Source organism: Myotis nattereri (genome assembly GCF_964212035.1).
Source record: "Myotis nattereri genome assembly, chromosome: 16".
Lineage (NCBI taxonomy): Eukaryota > Metazoa > Chordata > Mammalia > Chiroptera > Vespertilionidae > Myotis > Myotis nattereri.
The window spans coordinates 41,800,390-41,817,930 of record NC_138091.1 but is presented as its reverse complement, the minus strand read 5'-3'; the positions used below and the strand labels follow the sequence as shown (position 1 = coordinate 41,817,930).

At 44.2% G+C, this 17,541-nt stretch overlaps 1 protein-coding gene across 1 annotated transcript in view; it reads right to left on the bottom strand.

Annotated features, from left to right (window-relative positions):
* Positions 1-1,451: 1,451 nt before the first annotated feature.
* The window catches only part of DHX8 (DEAH-box helicase 8), a 29,291-nt gene continuing 13,201 nt past the window's right edge, over positions 1,452-17,541 (bottom strand). Inside the window, exons 14-23 of the mRNA XM_081109931.1 lie at positions 17,264-17,449; positions 16,706-16,916; positions 16,178-16,359; positions 13,281-13,421; positions 9,731-9,886; positions 7,004-7,141; positions 6,183-6,311; positions 5,824-6,020; positions 4,713-4,892; positions 1,452-3,992 (exon numbers count right to left, since the gene is read on the bottom strand). Coding sequence (XP_080966057.1) covers positions 3,773-3,992; positions 4,713-4,892; positions 5,824-6,020; positions 6,183-6,311; positions 7,004-7,141; positions 9,731-9,886; positions 13,281-13,421; positions 16,178-16,359; positions 16,706-16,916; positions 17,264-17,449 — 1,740 coding nt within the window. The 3' untranslated portion in view covers positions 1,452-3,772. The remainder of the gene's footprint in view (positions 3,993-4,712; positions 4,893-5,823; positions 6,021-6,182; positions 6,312-7,003; positions 7,142-9,730; positions 9,887-13,280; positions 13,422-16,177; positions 16,360-16,705; positions 16,917-17,263; positions 17,450-17,541) is intronic.

Genomic DNA, 17,541 nt, shown 5'->3' with positions numbered 1-17,541 from the left:
CTCCTGTGTCGTCCTCTTTGCTGCCATGGGAGAAGGATCCAGGGTTTAAAAGAGTTTGACCTTGGGGCAGATGACCAGTTTGGGCTGTTTCCCTGACACAAGTTACCAAATGGGTTCTTGGGAAAGGACAGTTCATCTTTTTCCTCTGGAAAATGGGTTCATGGGCGCAGTGATACTTGCTCTTTTCCCCTCCCAGGATTATTGTGGGAACACCCTGAAATCACGTGCGTAGGGCCCTTTGTAATCTAGACCAGTGCTTCTTGCCCTCCCTGTGGGGGTGGGACTACTGAGCTCTGAGGCCTCCTGGAGCGTGTTCAGGCAGGGTTTGGCCTGTGGTTTGTGATCACAGTTGCTCCCGTGAGCCACGCACAGCGTGTCCCCGCTCCTGCCATGGCTCCAGGTTGCTGTTTCTGCTGAAGTTGGGGACAAGAGTTTGGAGAGGATTTGGAGAATGGAAAAAGGCACCCAGACACAAGGGTGAAGGGAGGCTGGAACAAGCCCTGGGTTCTGGCCAGTGTAGGAAAAAGACACTAGATCTTTGGGGGAAAGGTAAGTGGGGATCAGCAGATTTTCCTTGCCCAAATCTGGGGGAGAGCAGAACCCTGGAGTCGAGTGTTGGGGGAGGGGGGGGTGCGGGAGGGCAAGGCTGAAAAACCGGTGACACCTAGAGAAAGGAGTGTGAGTGTGACAAAGGGGTTCTGTGGAGGTGCGAGGCCGCTGTAGGCCCAGGCGCTCGCCAGTTAAATCCGAACCACAGCCATGCTGAGGCTGGACTGCCCTACCCCCCAAGCCTGCCACACCTCCACCCTACGTTTCTGCTCAGCACTAATGCTAAGACCCAATAGTCCTCACAGGAAGGGATGCCTCTCAACCACTACCTACAAATAAAAAGCAACATTTTACTCCCTTAGAAACAAAATAACAATGTACTGATGTTTTCAAAATTTAGAGCAAGGAAAATAAAATTTTTAACTACAAGTATAATATATATATATATATATATATATATATATATATATATATATAATTATATGTAATTTAATTCCACATTAAAGCCAGGATATCACAGCAAGAAGGTGACAAATTTGAATGGAATGGAAACAGGTCCTGAGCACTGCACATGACACAGGGATTTAGATGAGATTCAGCATCGTGGAAAAACGTCTTGCAGGCTGAGACCTGTGACTCTGACCTCTAAAATGTTCACTAACAAGCCACTCCTCACAACTCTGTTCAAAGCTTTAAACTTGGAGGGGCACTGCTCCGAGGAGACAGCTACACCAGCCCCCCAAGGAAACTCCTCGGGCCAAAGGAAAGAGCCAAAACCAAACGTGCTCCAGACTGGATGAAGGTGAACCCAGGGCCGAGAAGCCTGACCCAGCAGTAGAGCTCACACATGCCCCCTGGGGACGGTCCCCCCACATCCACAAACAAGCACAGACTCAGCACATGTGCAGGGGCAGGAAACTCCTGAGCTGGGCTCCCGCAGGGGTGCAGTGAACAGTAGACTTTAATGGCCAAGAAGATTCCAGCTCCCTGCATGAGACCCACATCCTCTCCAGGGTTGTCATTCAACCTCGGGTAATATTGGTTCAAGGAAGAGAAACAAGGGCCCCATTGTGTGGAAGCAGCAGGCCAGAGTCCTTCTGAATCGCTGCAAGCCCCCTTCTGAGCAGACTGGGCAATGCGTTTCCTGATGGACAGTCAGGTCAGACCCCACCATGTGATAGCAGAGAAGTTACCCCAGCACCTACGGGGATGTTCAAGAACACCCACAGAGCTAGGATCCTTCATTTTTCATACCAAAAATCCATAAAGATGACCAGCCCTGTCTCTCACCTGGGCCTGTTAAACATCCCCTTCTCAACCTGAGCCTATCCACCAAGTCCATCTTCAGGGATTGTGATCGCAGAGGTGCCAATGCCATCAGTGCTGGTCACTCCTCTGGGACAGGTGGGCTACGAAGCCCAGAGCTGGGTCCTGGAGACCTGGGCTGGAATTAAGACTGGGGAGCTGGGTGCCCGGCCAATACGGCCTTTTCCGTTTCCTCTGTCAGCCCCTGCACTCTTCTCCCTTTAAGGCCTTAAGTGTTAGCACACAAACATCCCCCTGCCCTTATTACAGGCCTGGGCTTCCTGAGGAGCGCACTCAAACAGAATGCGAGGCTCACGCTCAGCTCAAGAGGGGCAGGGACCTCAGTCGGCAGACTCCCTGGCCTATATTCCTCTCACTGGGTTCTCTGAATTGTGTCTTTAGAGCGATTTGTCTGCGGCCCAATGACAGCCTACATTCCTTCATTTCCTGCAATGTTGCATAGTCTTTCAATGTCTGGCTACACATCTATGGCAGTTCTAGTATTTACATAATTTCAGAACTTACTAGAATGGGGGAGGTAGTGCAGGCAACATACAAGGTGCCTGACTGCCCAGGGGCTTCTAAACAAGCTCCACATCCAGAGCAGCTTTCCAGACGTCCCACAACCCGGCCTGGCAGCATCTGTCTGATGTTCTTCCTAGTCAAGAGCCTCCTCAAAAACGGTGAGAAGCCCTGGCTGGGTAGCTCAGTTGGGCAGAGTGTTGCTCTGATATGCCAAGGTTGTGGATTCCGTCTCCGGTCAGGGCACATACAAGCAACCAACAAATGCATAAATAAGTGCAATAACAAATCAATGTTTCTGTCTGTCTCTAAAAAAAAAAAATAATAAAAATTTAAAAATAACTGGGCACTGGGAAGTGGCTATTCCACAACAGAATGCTAAGAGCACACCACTCAGTGGGAGACCCAGAGCACAGATACTGGGCAGCACAAACCGGCTCTGAGAGGTGTCATGTTGGTTTTCTGTTTGGGACAAGGGAGGGGAAGCTTTGACCATAAAAACCCTTTGTTAAAGCCCATCAAGGACCTCAGGGAAAACAAAATAAAAGCTTTGTGATTACTCGCACGTTTCAAAAGGAAATAGGATACGCTGCACATGGTGAGTGTGGTAGGTGGGAGAGCCAGGGACAGCCTTCTGTATTCAATGTGTGGCATCTGTAAGCACTCAGGCGCCAGACCTGAGAGCCTGTGCAGTGGAAGAGGTTAATCGTGGGGCGACCCGCGGCAGGGCTGGGACAGCGTAGGTGCTAAGACGAGAGATCTGTGCTGTGCATCACCTCTCAGCCTAAAGAGGCCTGGGCTCTGGTTTCAGGGGACTCTCCACCATGTACACCAAAGCCCCAGACACTAAGTCCCCCATCCTGAGTCCAGGCCAATGTCCTAACCTTTCAGCTCAAAGAAATCTTCACAGAAAACCATTTTTGTTTCCTTAAGAAAATAAATATTACCGGGTCAAGGGGAAGTACAAGGGCTGGACAGGAGCAGGAAGTGGGGCCAACACTTTCAATGAGCTTCATGGTTCCCTCCTCCATGCAGTACCAGCTAGGGCATCAGGGTCCCCATCGTGTCCATCTGTCTGCATGTCCAGGTGTCCGATGTTCACAACCCATTTCCCATCCCAGGGCTGCAAGAGTTACCCCTTTCTTGGAGATGATACAGTGTACCCCGTGTTGGCTGTGAGCCCCAGGTGGCCCCAGTGACTTGGGGTAGTGCAGGCTGGACATTCTGGTCAAACCAGGCGTAAATCCCTGTTTCTATTTTACCACTGGGGAAGAAATGCAAATCAGGTTTGGAAGATGTCCAGTTAAGATCGTATCCTCATGGTCAGCTTTTCAACAAAAAGAGTGAGTCCAAGCCCTGGGCCATTGCTGCGGGAGAGACAAACAAGTCTTGCCTGTCAGCGCCGCCGGAAAGCCCGGGATATTCTCCAGGCGTTGGGCTCCTCGTAGCGGTTGTACAAGGGTTCCAGGCGCTGCTGCTTCTTCTGCTTGCTTAACTTCGTCGGGTCGGAGACCTTGAAGAAGGCAGGAGCGAACTCCACAAGCCACCGGGGGTCGATGGTGGTGACCTCACGCATGTACTCCTTTGTGGTCAGCACCAGCTCATGGTACACCACCCTGAGGGGATAAAGACAGGATCGAGTCTCCAGTCACCCTGGTCCCCGATGGGCCGCAGCTGAGCTTGCATTTTAGCCTCTCACCTCTCCTGCCTGACCCCTCAGGAGACTGTAGTCTCTCTTTATTGCAACCACACTCTAATACCGAGGAGGCTGCACACCTCTAAGCACAAGAAAGCTGTCAGAATCATGTGTTCTAGACCTGGCTCTGGCTCCATCTATTCATTGACAGAGTCGATCACACCACTTCTCTGGACCTGTTTCCTGCTCTGTGAAACTGGACGGTGGTTTTTCAGGCTGTCTCCACAGAACTCTAGGGCCCTGGAGAGGAGCCTCAGGAGCTGCCACAGGGAGATGGGGGAAAGCCAAGCAGGCAAGGCTCCATATCTCCAACCCTCCTATCATGGTGGCACAATGGTCTTAAATCCGTTTTATATGAGGATAGGTAAGATTACAATTTTTTTTAAATGCTACTTGAAAAAATTTCTTTAAACCACCTCACTAAATGATTTCAAAGATCCTTCCTACCTCTCATTCCCATTATTTTATTGCTCTCAAGAGTCTGATGGGCCTAATTCACACTTCTGCTGCCCTAGAAATATAGGCAGTGTTAGAATAGGAAGTGCTGGGGCGGGGGGCAAAGGCACAAACACAAAGCGCCAATAGATTTGCAGGTTCTCTCTGCCCAGAACAGCTCCCAGACCCGGGCCTGCCCACCTACCATTCCGGCTGTCTGTTGAAGAGAGCACTGGAAGGGTGGATGTAGACCACTTGCTGGTCGATCAGTGTCCGGTAACCCTCCTGTGGGTCTTTCTTGGCAGCATTTCGGAAGAATCCACTGCAAATGGCCTTCTGCACTCGGACTGTGGACTTTCCGCAGGAAACCACATCCAGCTTGTGCCTATCAGGAAGATAAATCAAGAGAGGACAAAGATGTGAGACAACTCTGTTTTCAGAGATTCTACCTTCCAAGATGACGGTGCCCAACACCCCCATCTAGGGTCCCCAGAGTAGGCACCAGGACCCTTCTTCTAGCCCTAAGAGTACTAAAGGGGCAGCTCTGCCAAGTGGGCAAGATGGACACAATAAGAGCCAGAGACTTAATTTAACTTGACTAATAATGTTTCAGATGCTTGTAAATAAAGAGATTTTTTTCAACAATAAATTATCTTCCTCTCAGAAACTTTTTATTGATTGATAAGAGAGAGAGAGAGGAGAAACATCAATATGAGAGAGAAACATGGATCGGCTGCCTCCTACACATGCCCCAACTGGAGATCGAGCCCACAACCTGGGTATGTGCCTTTATTGAAAATCAAACCCACGCCGAAGCCGGTTTGGCTCAGTGGATAGAGCGTCGGCCTGCGGACTGAGAGGTCCCAGGTTCGATTCCGGTTGGGGGCATGTACCTGGGTTGCGGGCATATCCCCAGTGGGGGGTGTGCAGGAGGCAGCTGATCGATGTTTCTCTCATCGATGTTTCTAACTCTCTATCTCTCTCCCTTCCTCTCTGTAAAAAATCAATAAAATATATATTTAAAAAAAAAAAAAAAAAAAAAAAAAAAAAAAAAAAGAAAAAGAAAATCAAACCCACAACCCTTCGGTGCACGGGATGACGCTAAAACCAACCAAGCCACACTGGCCAAGGCTCTCAGGAACATTCTGAAGTGATTCTCAGCTGCACCCTTTCGTGGAGAGGAGTATAACAAAAATGGAAAAGCTGGAGAAAGAGTTATGCGAAGAATCTGTAGCTCCACAGTACATACAGAGATAAACAGACACGACATTCAAGGAAGTTCAACTCAAACATGGGGAAAAGACACCAGATGTTACCTGTCCATTATGCCTAACATCTGCTTGCGAATGTCCTGGGCCCGGCGCAGAGAACGAGCTTGGATAAAGTTCTCATAGCACCAGGGGTTGGAAAACTTGTTGTTCTTCCAAGAATTGTACACGGCCAACAGGGTGAGGTGGTCTCCTTCAGTTTGGTGGAATTTGGCCTTCTTCTGATCAGCGAGGGCTTGTTTATCCTGCCAAACAGTGGGAAAGAAGATTCTTTTCCGCCCAGCAGCTACTAAATGAACACCCAGCAGTCCCAAGAAGCCCTACACGGCCCTGTTAAGCGTCCACATTAAGCACTGGAGTGGCAATGGCTGATTTCATTCATATGGACGTGGGTCCGAACTCCCTACCTTGGGCCTGTAAAAAACGTTCTGCACAGACAGCATGGACACAATGGTCAGCATTTCCTCACTGCAGCCCAGATGCACAGACATGATCAGCATTTTGCACAACATTGGTTCCAGTGGGAATTCTGCCATCTAGAGGGAGAAGAAGAAACTACGGTTGCTTCCCTGTGGAAGCTCCATCTGGACTTGCCAAGGTGAGACACTGGTGAACAGACCATAGGAGGTTTACCCAGGCATGATGATGTGGGTGGAATGCCTGTCTCTATCAGAAGACATTGCTGTTTTTATTTCCCAGAGAAATTCCAATTAAATACATGTGATCAAGAACATAACTACTATTATGGTAGGTGGAAATTTTACAGACATCTGTTAAAATTAAGGCTAGACTCAATAATATATCCCAAGGTAAAATTGACTGTGGATAAAATTTATTTTTCTGTAAAAAAACAATTTTAAGCTCTGGCTAGTGTGGCTCAGTTAGCTGGAGCATTGTCCCATGCACCAAAGGGTGGCAGGCTCGTTTCCCATTAGGGCACCTAACCAGGTTTCGGTTTCAATCCCGGTCGGGGCATGTGTGGGGGGTGGGGTGGGCCAGCCGATCGATTTTTCTCTCTCACATCAATGACTCCCTCTTTCGCCCCCTTCCTCCCTCTAAAAATCAATAAGATATAAAATAGTGGGAAATGCAGTTAAAAAACAGGCATCTAAAATTGCGCTCAAAACTTATCCAGAGCCTCAGAGCTTGATTTTGCACAAAACAAAGAGTAAAGAAGACTGGCCAGGGTATCTTTCCAAAAGCACCAGAAATTAAGTGTGTCCCCTACCCTGCGGCCCAGGCGAGTGAGCAGGCCCTCATCATCCAGGGCCCCCAGTGTGTACAGCTGCTCCATGGCTGTGATCAAGGTTTCCATTGGTGGGGCATCCATGAAGTCAAAGGACAGAAGGTCATTGATGCCCATGGCCTAGAAGAGAAGAGAAGAAACTGTGTGATGGGAGGGTCAGCCTCTCCAGTGAAAAAAGACTATTTATTGGCTTTCTTTCCTGTTTCTTCAACAGCAATTAGGAAGCCATCAGCAAGATTAGCAGCATTCTCCAGGGCTGGGCCACACAAAACTCAAGACTAGTAGAAAGCATATACTTTCTCAGACACTTTAAAAACACTCCTCAAAAATGATAATACATACAACTCAACAACAATAAGACAAATTAAAAAACGGGCAAAAGACCTGAATAGATATTTCTTCAAAGAAGATATAAAAATGGCCAAGAAGCACATGAAAACATATTCAACCACCCAGCCATCATGGCTCAGTGGTTGAGCATCGATCTATGAGCCAGGTCACGGTTTGATTCCCAGTTGGGGCACATGCCTAGGTTGTGGACTGAATCCCCAGTGTGGGGCATGCAGGAGGCAGCCGATCAATGATTCTCTCTCATCACTGATGTTTTTATCTCTCTCTCTCCCTTTCCCTTCCTCTCTGAAATCAATAAAAATATGTTTAAAAAAGAAAAGCTACTCAACATAACTAGTGATTAGGGAAATGCAAATGAAAACCACAATGAAATACCACTTCATACCACTAGGAGGATGGCTACTAAAACACACACACACACACACAAAACAGGAAGTAAGAATTGGCAAGGATATGGGGAAATCGGAATCCCCATACATTGCTGGTGTGGATGGAAAACAATTTGGTGATTCCTCCATAAGTAAAACATAGAATCTCCATATCATCCAGTACTTCCACTTCCAGATATATACCCAGAAGAATTGCAAGCAGGGTCTCAAACAGATACTTGTACACTAATGTTCAGTGGCATTATTCACAATAGCCAAAAGGTAAAACGCCCCAAATATCCATCAATAGATGAATGGATCAACAAAACATGATATATACACACAATGGAATATTATTCACCCTTAAAAAGGAATGAAATTTTAAAACATGCTACAACATGATGAATTCTGAAAACATTATGCTAATAAAATTCCCTCTCTCACAGGGAATGAATAATAAAGCCAAATACAAAAGGACAAACATTGTTTGATTCCACTTACATGAGATAAATTCATAAAGAATAGAAAGTAGAATAATGATTACTAGGAGCTGGAGGCGGGGAAGGGATAGTTGTTTAATAGGTACAGAGTTTCTGTTTGGGATGATAAAAAAGTTCTGGAAAGGGATAGTGGTGATAGCTGCACAACACTGCATGTAATTAATGCCACTGAACTATACATTTTTAAAATGTAACAATGGTTGTGTGTTTCACCATAATTAAAAAAAAAAAAGACAATACGCCAGATTGTCCTGTCTCTTGCATACATAATTTCCACTGTGCATCTAGGAAGTGTCATGTATCATATTCAGTGGTAGAGATATGAAGATGACTAAGATACTACCCCTACTCTCAAAGAGTTCGTAACGGTGAGATACATGGACTCAACAAGGCTCCATGCCTGGCACAGAGCAGGCCATCAATACATTTGTTATCCTAATTTGATGAATAAAAGAAACAAACGAATGACGCATTAACCAAATGTGTACATAGGGTGATGTGGTGAGACCTAAGCTTTCTGTGTCTTTCCTATAAACTGATCGTGACCATAAACACAGCAGGTGTTCAATAAATGTTTATTGTATGAACAATGACTGTAAGAAATTATGTTAGCAATCAGTAAGCAATGTGCCAACTGCCTTGACCTGGCATTATCTCATTTATCTCCACAACAGATACTATTAATAGCACCCCCTCTCGAGAGGAGAATATAGACCAGAGGGCGTCGCAGGTAAATTGGTTACGAACACACAGCCTGGAGCAGAAGTTTGAGCCACACATGCCTCTCTGTTCTCACCCCAGAGACTGGAGCAAGTTTTTTCCTGAAGCTCTGTTTTAGCCTCTCTCACAGGGAATGAATAATAAATTACAACAGAGCAGTCTGCACCAGCAAAGTGCCAGGCCTCCAGGGTAGCATCTGTGTTGGGGGTTGGGGGTGTGCCATCATCTGGAAAATTACTCTTGTGGCTCCCCCTGCCAAAGGAGAATGAAGGTCCTCACTGGGGCCTGAGGGAGGAAGAGCAATGATGCAGAATGAAAACCAAGCCCCCAGAGAGCCAGTCTGAAACCTCCACTGATAGCTTCCTCTGCAAAGTTTTTGGACTGGGAGTTTTGCTTCCGTTCTAAAAGAACAGAATTGAATCGAAAAGCTAAAGGGATGAAGGAAGTATGTTTGTCCATAGTTTGGCACTGATTAGATTTTTCTAATATCCTTTTAGAAAATGCTCCTAACTAAAATCTTTTACAAGCAAACATTCTGCTGGTTAGCATGGTAAGGAAAAAAAAATGTGAGTTCACCGCAAATGTGCCAACTTAGCCCTAGACCCACAGTGGAAAGGCTGTTATCACAGCCATTTGCCTTTCACTCCAAGGGAATGGTTCTATGAGGGTACTAAAGTATTTAACAAGGTTCGTAAGACCGAGATTAATTTACTAAGGCCACAGCATGGGACTGTTCCACCAAGCCATTCTAGCAAGACAGTGATTTCTACCTTGAGCGAGAGCACTGTGCTTGCTAAGTTGGTTCTCTGGATTTCCGGCACATTGGTGGTCAGCATTTCATCTCGGTAGGCTCGTTCTGTGTACAGCCTGTAACACTTCCCTGGGCCTGTTCTTCCAGCTCTGCCAGCTCGTTGCTTTGCCTGAGCCTGGAGGAGTGAGCATATAAAAGTAACATATCTGTTAAACATCATCTAACAGCCTTACCCAGGAAATCTGTTAAAAGAGGGGTACTTAACTACTGGCAAAAATCCGAAATGGGGTTTATTTCACTTCCTTTAGGACCATTTCCAAGGCTACCAATGTTATTATCATCCCCTCTCCGACACTCAATATTTCAGGAAAGTTTGTTCAAGTGAGGCAAACATAGACAAAATGAATGGAAGAAATATTATAAAATCACAGAAATATACCTTCAAAATAGTGTGGCACAACATCAAAGACAAAGCATAAAGCACGATGACAGTTATGCCAAAAATGTAAGTGAACTAAAACAGTTAATATACCAACGACGGCTACAGCCATTTTAAAAATCCTCAATGCCAGAAGTAAATGTTCACGCACACAGGTGAAAGAGCAAGTTACAAAACAATGTAATACTGATTTTGTAAAAAAAATCTTTATGATCTAGTATAAACTACCAGAAGGAAAAAGCTGGGGAGAAATACCCTGAAGTGTGAACTGTGGCTAACTGACAGTAGGCTTGCAGATGGGTCCTATTTTCTTTACTTTATCAATATCCAATATTGAACACATATTACATTAATAACCAGAATTAAATACTTAAAAATATACAAAACATACTTACTAGACTATTAGAATTACAATCATGAAAGAAACAAACATGGAAAAAGGTGTGTACAAGGAAAACACCAAAATTATGACAGTAGTGATAGAATTATGGGTAATTTAAAATTTTTTATACTTCTCAGAAATAATGTAATATTACTTCTGTACTTAGGGGAGAGGAGTGCTAATTTTTGAATTTAAAAAATATAGATATGGCCTGGCCAGTGTGGCTCAATTGATTGAGCATCAACCCATGAACCAAGAGGTTTCTGGTTTAATTACCGGTCAGGGCACATGCCCAGGTTGCGGGCTTGATCCCTGATGGGGGGCATGCAGAAGGTAGATGATCGATTTTTCTCTCTCATCAATGTTTCTATCTCTCTATCCATCTCCCTTCCTTGCTCTCTAAAGTCAATAAAACATATTTAAAAATATGTGTATATATAAATACGTAGTTTAGCCACAGGTTGCTAGGAAACATTGAATAGCAATCTGAAGGGGCCCATTTTTTGACAAAACAACCTGTCTTACAAATGGTAACAGGATTTACAAATTCCCGTGCCAGCTCCAAACAAAGGATGGAGTATGAAAGGTCACTAACCACACAAAGGCAGTCAAGCAACCACACAAGGTAGCAGACTCCACAGCATTCTAAGATGTCTCTCCAAATCAGAGAGGGCAAGTGTAACTAATTTCTCCATCTCTGTGAGTTGCCTGCACTACCCCAAGAAGTGGTACAGAGAACATGCACAGACTGCGCAGGCTCAAATCCTGGCTCCACCAGCAATGTGACCTTAACCCAGAGGTTCTCAACCTGTGGGTCGAGACCCCCTTGGCGGTCAAACGACCCTTTCACAGGGGTTGCTTAAGAACATCCTGCATATCAGATATTTATTTACATTATAATTCATAATAGTAGCAAAATTACAGTTATGAAGTAGCAACGAAAATAATTTTATGGTTGGGGGTCACAACATGAGGAACTGTTTTAAAGGGCCAGAAGGTTGAGAACCACTGTCTTAACCCCTCTTGTGTCTCAGTCTCATCTGAGAAATGAGAATAGAGCTATAGGGGGAAAAAGAGGAACAACTGTAATAATCTGAACAATAAAGATTTAATAAATTAAAAAATAAATAAATGACATTTTCAAGAATATTAAAAAAAAGAAAGAAATGAGGATAATAATATCTACCTCAAAGTACTGACACAAGAATGTAATCAGTTCATGTAAGTGAAAGTACCTATGACAATACCTGGTAAGGCACTTAGTAAGTACCCTGCAAGGGTACTATTACTTGTGTTAGCTACTATTACTTGAGTTTCAAAATGAGAATAGCCTGATGGCCCTAGCTGGTTTGGCTCAGTAGATAGAGCGCCGGTCTGCAGACAGAAGGGTCCTAGTTTTGATTCCGGTCAAGGGTACATGCCTGGGTTGAGGGCTCGATTCCCAATAGGGGGTGTGCAAGAGGCAGCCAATCAATGATTCTCCCTCATCACCGATGTTTCTATCTCTCTCTACCTCTCCCTTCCTCTCTGAAATCAAAAAAATAAAATAAAAAATAAATAAATAAATAAATATATATATATATATATATATATATATATACACACACACTTATTTTTTAAATGTAAAGAGGAAAAAAAAGTACTTCACCCATTAGCACAGTAACCAGCAGCACCACTGAAAAATAACCTCAACTAACATTTCAACTACATACTTTCAAGTCTCAGGCAGATTCACATACACTGTGCACAAGTGCACACCATCTATTTTTAAACAAAAATTGGATCATGCTATTCCTGCTATTTTATAGCTCACTTCTTTCAAATAATATATCAGAGTTATATGTTTATGTCATTAAATATAGATACACATCACCATGTTAATGCCATATAACATTCTATGGCATGGATATAACATATTTTATTAAACTACTTCCCTTTTGAGGGAATATTTCCAGTTTCTTTTAATATAAACAGCCATTCAGTGAAAATCCTTTTGCATTACCTTCAGATATGTATTCAACCATTCCTAACTTTCAGATATATTGGAACTGCTAGGTTAAAGAAATAGTTTTTTAAAAATTTTGGCTAAATTATGGCCAAACTGCCCTCTAAAAGGATAATCAGGTTATTCATTTTAAATATAATTTAGGCAGGAAATTATTCCATAATTACCAAAAAACACATGATCATCTCATGAATTGTTACTATCTCAGATATCGCTGGCTAAGTACAGTACTTTAAAAATAGGCTCTGCTATGGCTGGTTTGGATCAGTGGATAGAGCATTGTCCTGCGGACTGAAGGATCCCAGGTTCGATTCTGGTCAAGGGCATATGCCAGGGTTGCGGGCTCAATCCCCGGTAGGGGTCGTGCAGGAGGCAGGCAATCAATGGTTTTCTCTCATCATTGATGTTTCTATCTCTCTCTCCCTCTCCCTTCCTTTCTGAAATCAATAACAAAATATTAAAAAAATAAAATAAAAATAGGCTCTTACTACCCATATTATGTAATCTATGGTGCTAGGATTCAAACTTATTTTAAGTTCAAATTTTATGGGGATTTTTAATGTTGAAACACTATCTAAAGATTAAAAACAAACAACACAAAATCTTTCTTATCTCCCGAAAGCACCCAGGACCTTAAAAGTTCATCTTTGAAAACAATAAAGTCCAAAATACAAAACCATAAAAAATGTCAGAAATGGATTGACCAGGATTTTCAGGAAAGCTGCTGGTAGAAGCTGCCATACCTGAGAAATAGGAGTCACCACGAGCTGGTCGATCCCTGTCTTGGAATTGTAAACTTTCTGCTTCACAAATCCAGGGTCCACCACATAGTAGATGCCGTCAATAGTCAGCGATGTCTCTGCAATGTTGGTGGCAATCACAACCTGCAGATGAAGGAGACACAACTGGACTGAGCTAAGCAGGTTCACCCAGAGCTGTGCACTTTAAAGAGGTAGGAAACAGGACTTCTGAACTCCAACATCTTCCCAAAGGAGGGTGCGGCAATCTCCCTCCCTACAGGATTAGAGAGCACAATCTCGGTTTGGCTTCAAAAGGGGAGGTGCCTTCTTTTTAAGGGTTAGCTTGGGATTGGAAGGGGGGTGGGTACCTGAGAGGAAAAGTGGAATAGGAAAAAGCAAAGGCCACTCAAAGCCAATTTCATTTGATGCAAACGGCTACAGATCTCATTTTCTAGATCCAATGCTGATTACTACAATTTTAATTTTCTAGCACCCTGGGAAAGCACAGACTTCCTGGCATCACATGTGCCAGGGCAAAATGAGATTTTTCTTCCCCCACGGGGACATCTGGACTACAAAATGGGCTGTTTGTGTATGCGGAACAAGAGGGAGTTTTTTTCTTCCTAATCATAAAATGAACCATGAGGCAGCAGAGGAATTTCACAGTTTGCGTGTATGCAGCAGTATACGTGATCTAGAAGATTATTGGTCTCAGCTTGGCACTGCTACTGCTCTTGCACCCAGAGGTTCAGCTAATAAAACACAATTGCTTGGAAAAATCATTGCTAGGAGGCACCAGAACATCTCAAATCATGCCAGCACCTTACCGGCCCTGAGAGGCTTCAACCTGCCACAGAGCTGCAGAAGCCCTCTAGAAAAAAAAAAAGTCTAATCATCAGAAACACAACAGAGAAGAAATCACAATCTTTCCCCCCAAACCTGCTCCTCTTCCATGTTTCCCTCCTCAGCACCATCTTCCATCCAGCTGCCCAAGCCAGAAACCTGGGAGTCATTCCTGACTTCTCCCCTGCCCTTCTCCCCTACACTTCAGACACTCACTATGTCTTGTCCAGTCTAACTCCTTAATGTTTTTCAAATCCATCTGTTTTCCATTCCTAAGGAAATGAAGCATATGTCCATACAAAAACTTGTAAACAAATGTTCATAGCAGCATTACTCATAATAGCTAAAATGTGGCAACAACCCAAATCCATCAACTGATGAAAGGATAAACAAAATGTGGTACATTCATATTTTGGATATAAATAATATTCTACAACTAGAGGCCCAATGCACGAATTCGTGCACTAGTGGGGTCCCTTGGCCTAGCCTGCGGGATCGAACCAAACCGGCTCTCCAACATCCCCTGAAGGATCCCGGATTGCGAGAGGGTGCAGGCCAGGCCAAGGGACCCCACTGTTGCACAATTGGGGTCAGGGAGGGACGCGGGAGGTTGGCCAGCTGGGGAGGGACCGCAGGAGGGCTCCAAGGTGTGTCCGTCTCACTCAGCACTCAGTCCCAATTGGCCGGACCCCAGCAACAAGCTAACCTACCATTCGGAGCATCTGCCCCCTGGTGGTCAGTGCATGTCATAGCGACTGGTCGACTGGTCGACTGTCTGCCCCCTGGTGGTCAGTGCACATCATGTAAGTGGTTGAGCAGCCTTAGCATATCATTAGCATATTACACTTTGATTGTTTGAATGGATGACCGGACACTTACCATATTAGGCTTTTATTATATAGGATATTTGGCAATAAAAAGAAATGAAGTACTTACACATACTAGAACATGGATGAACTTTGAAAACATACTACATCAAAGAAGCTAGTTACCAAAGACCACATATTATATGATCCCACTTATATGAAACATTCAGAATAAATTCATAGAGACAAAAAATTGATTAGTGGTTTCCAGAGGCTGAGTAGAAGGATGAATAGAGGGTGACTGCTAAAGGATATAAGTGTGTTTTGAAGCGGGGGGAGGGGGGGTTTGAGAGGTGATAAAATTGTTCTAAAATTGTAGTGATTAATGGTTAATGACTAATTGCCATCAATAATGGGGGGGAATTAATGATTGCACAATTCTGTGAATATACTAAAAACCACTGAATTGTATACTTTAAAGAAGTAACTTGTATGGTATGAAAATTATATCTCAATAAAGCTGTTATTTTTAAAAATCCATCTCTCTCCTTTTCCATCGCCTCATGCACATGCACACATGCACCCTCAGTTCCAACTATTGGAACTACTCAGCTCCCTGAAATGGCCACACTCTCTCGCCTCTAGGCTGTCACAGGCTATGCTGTCTACTCAGAACACCTGTCCTCCTGCTCTTCTTGCTTAGATGAACAACCACGTGTTCTTCAAGACTAGCTTGGATCCTTACTTCCTGTAAGAATACAGTAGGGCCTTGACTTACGAGTGTCCAGACTAACGAGTTTTTTGAGATACCAGCTGTCTCCCGCCGTTTTTTTGCAGTGAGTTGACAGAGCAATTTGAGTTAACGAGCTCCTTAACTAGCTCCTTAACGAGCTCGGTCTCGGAACGAATTAAACTCGTAAGTCAAGGCCCCACTGTACATGGTTGGGTGCTCCCCTTCTGGGTATCCAGAGCACCAATAGCACTTTCACACTATATGTTAAAGGCATGTCTGCTAGTGGATGCCCCACAGTAGAAAGAGGCCAGTCTTCAATCTGCCACCCTGGTTCTACCCCAAAGCCTGAAAGATGCTCAAAAAATATTTGTCCAATGAAAAAAAGAAAAGCAGCAGGGATCACATACAAAACCCACATTCCTTAGCAAACTGACTGGACCAGTCTCTAAAACATAATAAACAAGACTTACATATACCTAAGCAATCCCCATTAGGGCCTCATTTCTGCCCAGGGTTACCTTTCTGCTGCCGGGTGGAGCTGGGTCAAAGATTCGCGTCTGCATCTCACTGGGGAGAGCAGAGTACACTGGGAGGATAATCAACTCTGGAACATCAGGTCCCAGGGATTTCATTCTTTCATACAGGATCTCACAGGCAGTGTCGATCTCCTCCTGACCAGTCAGAAAGACCAGGATGTCACCTAAGAAGAGAACAGGGCATCAATTTATTTTGTGTGTGTGGCTTCTATCCAAAGCCCCTAGTGACATTAACAGAGCTCCAAATGACAGAAAGCACACTCAAATTCCAACCTCTAATAAAGAGGTTTTTAGCCATTTGTTTATTCTGCTTACTTATTTATAATTCGTGTCTATGTTTAAATAGGTGCATTTAAACCCTGCACACCAATCTTATTTCTATTTTTACCACCGCCATTTCAAACATGTAAGCCTAACACAATATTTAAAAGGCATTTTTAGAAAGCTGAATGAAAAAGATAACCACACTGACTTTTGGCCTAAGAGGAAAAAATCCTCTTTCCCCCCTACCTGGTGGTTCTGTTAAATGGATCTGCATGACGGTGATCAAGCTGGCATCCAGATAATCTGTCTCAGGTTCCTTTGTGTACAATATTTCCACTGGATATGTTCGGCCAGGGATGGTGAAGATGGGAGCTTCATAGAAGTACTGAGAAAACTTCACTGCATCCAAGGTAGCTGAGGTGACAATCAGCTTCATGTCCTGCCGTTTCTGAACTGTCTAAAGGGAAATGTGATGTGGCTTACTAAAAAGGACTACCCTGCCCGACCGGTGTGATCAGTGGCTGAGTATCAACCTATGAACCAGGAGGTCATGCTTCAATTCCCAGTCAGGGCACATGCCCGGGTTATGAGCTCAATCCCCAGTAGGAGGCAGCTGATCAATGATTCTTTCATCATTTAAATTTGTATCTCTCTCCCCCACTCCCTTACTCTCTCTGAAATCAATTTTAAAAAATTTCTTTTTAATTTAAAAAAGGACTACCCAAAAAGGCACAGGTACTCAAATCCAATTCCCAGAATTCAGTTCTCAACAGCTAGGAGGGTCACCAAAGTGTACCCAGTTACCTTCTTCAACAATCCAAAGAGCACATCAGTGTGAATTGTTCTCTCATGCGCCTCATCCAACATGATGATCGCATACTGCGTGAGGTCGGGGTCAATCAGGCACTCTCGGAGCAACATCCCGTCTGTCATGTACTTGATGACTGTTTCGGGGCTGGTACAGTCCTCAAATCGAATGGTATAGCCCACCTAAAGCAGAAGTTCAAAATCTTAGACACAAATCTCTCCTTTGTGTAATCACCAGGCAAGATTTCAGCCCAGTCAAACCTTTACCGTTATCT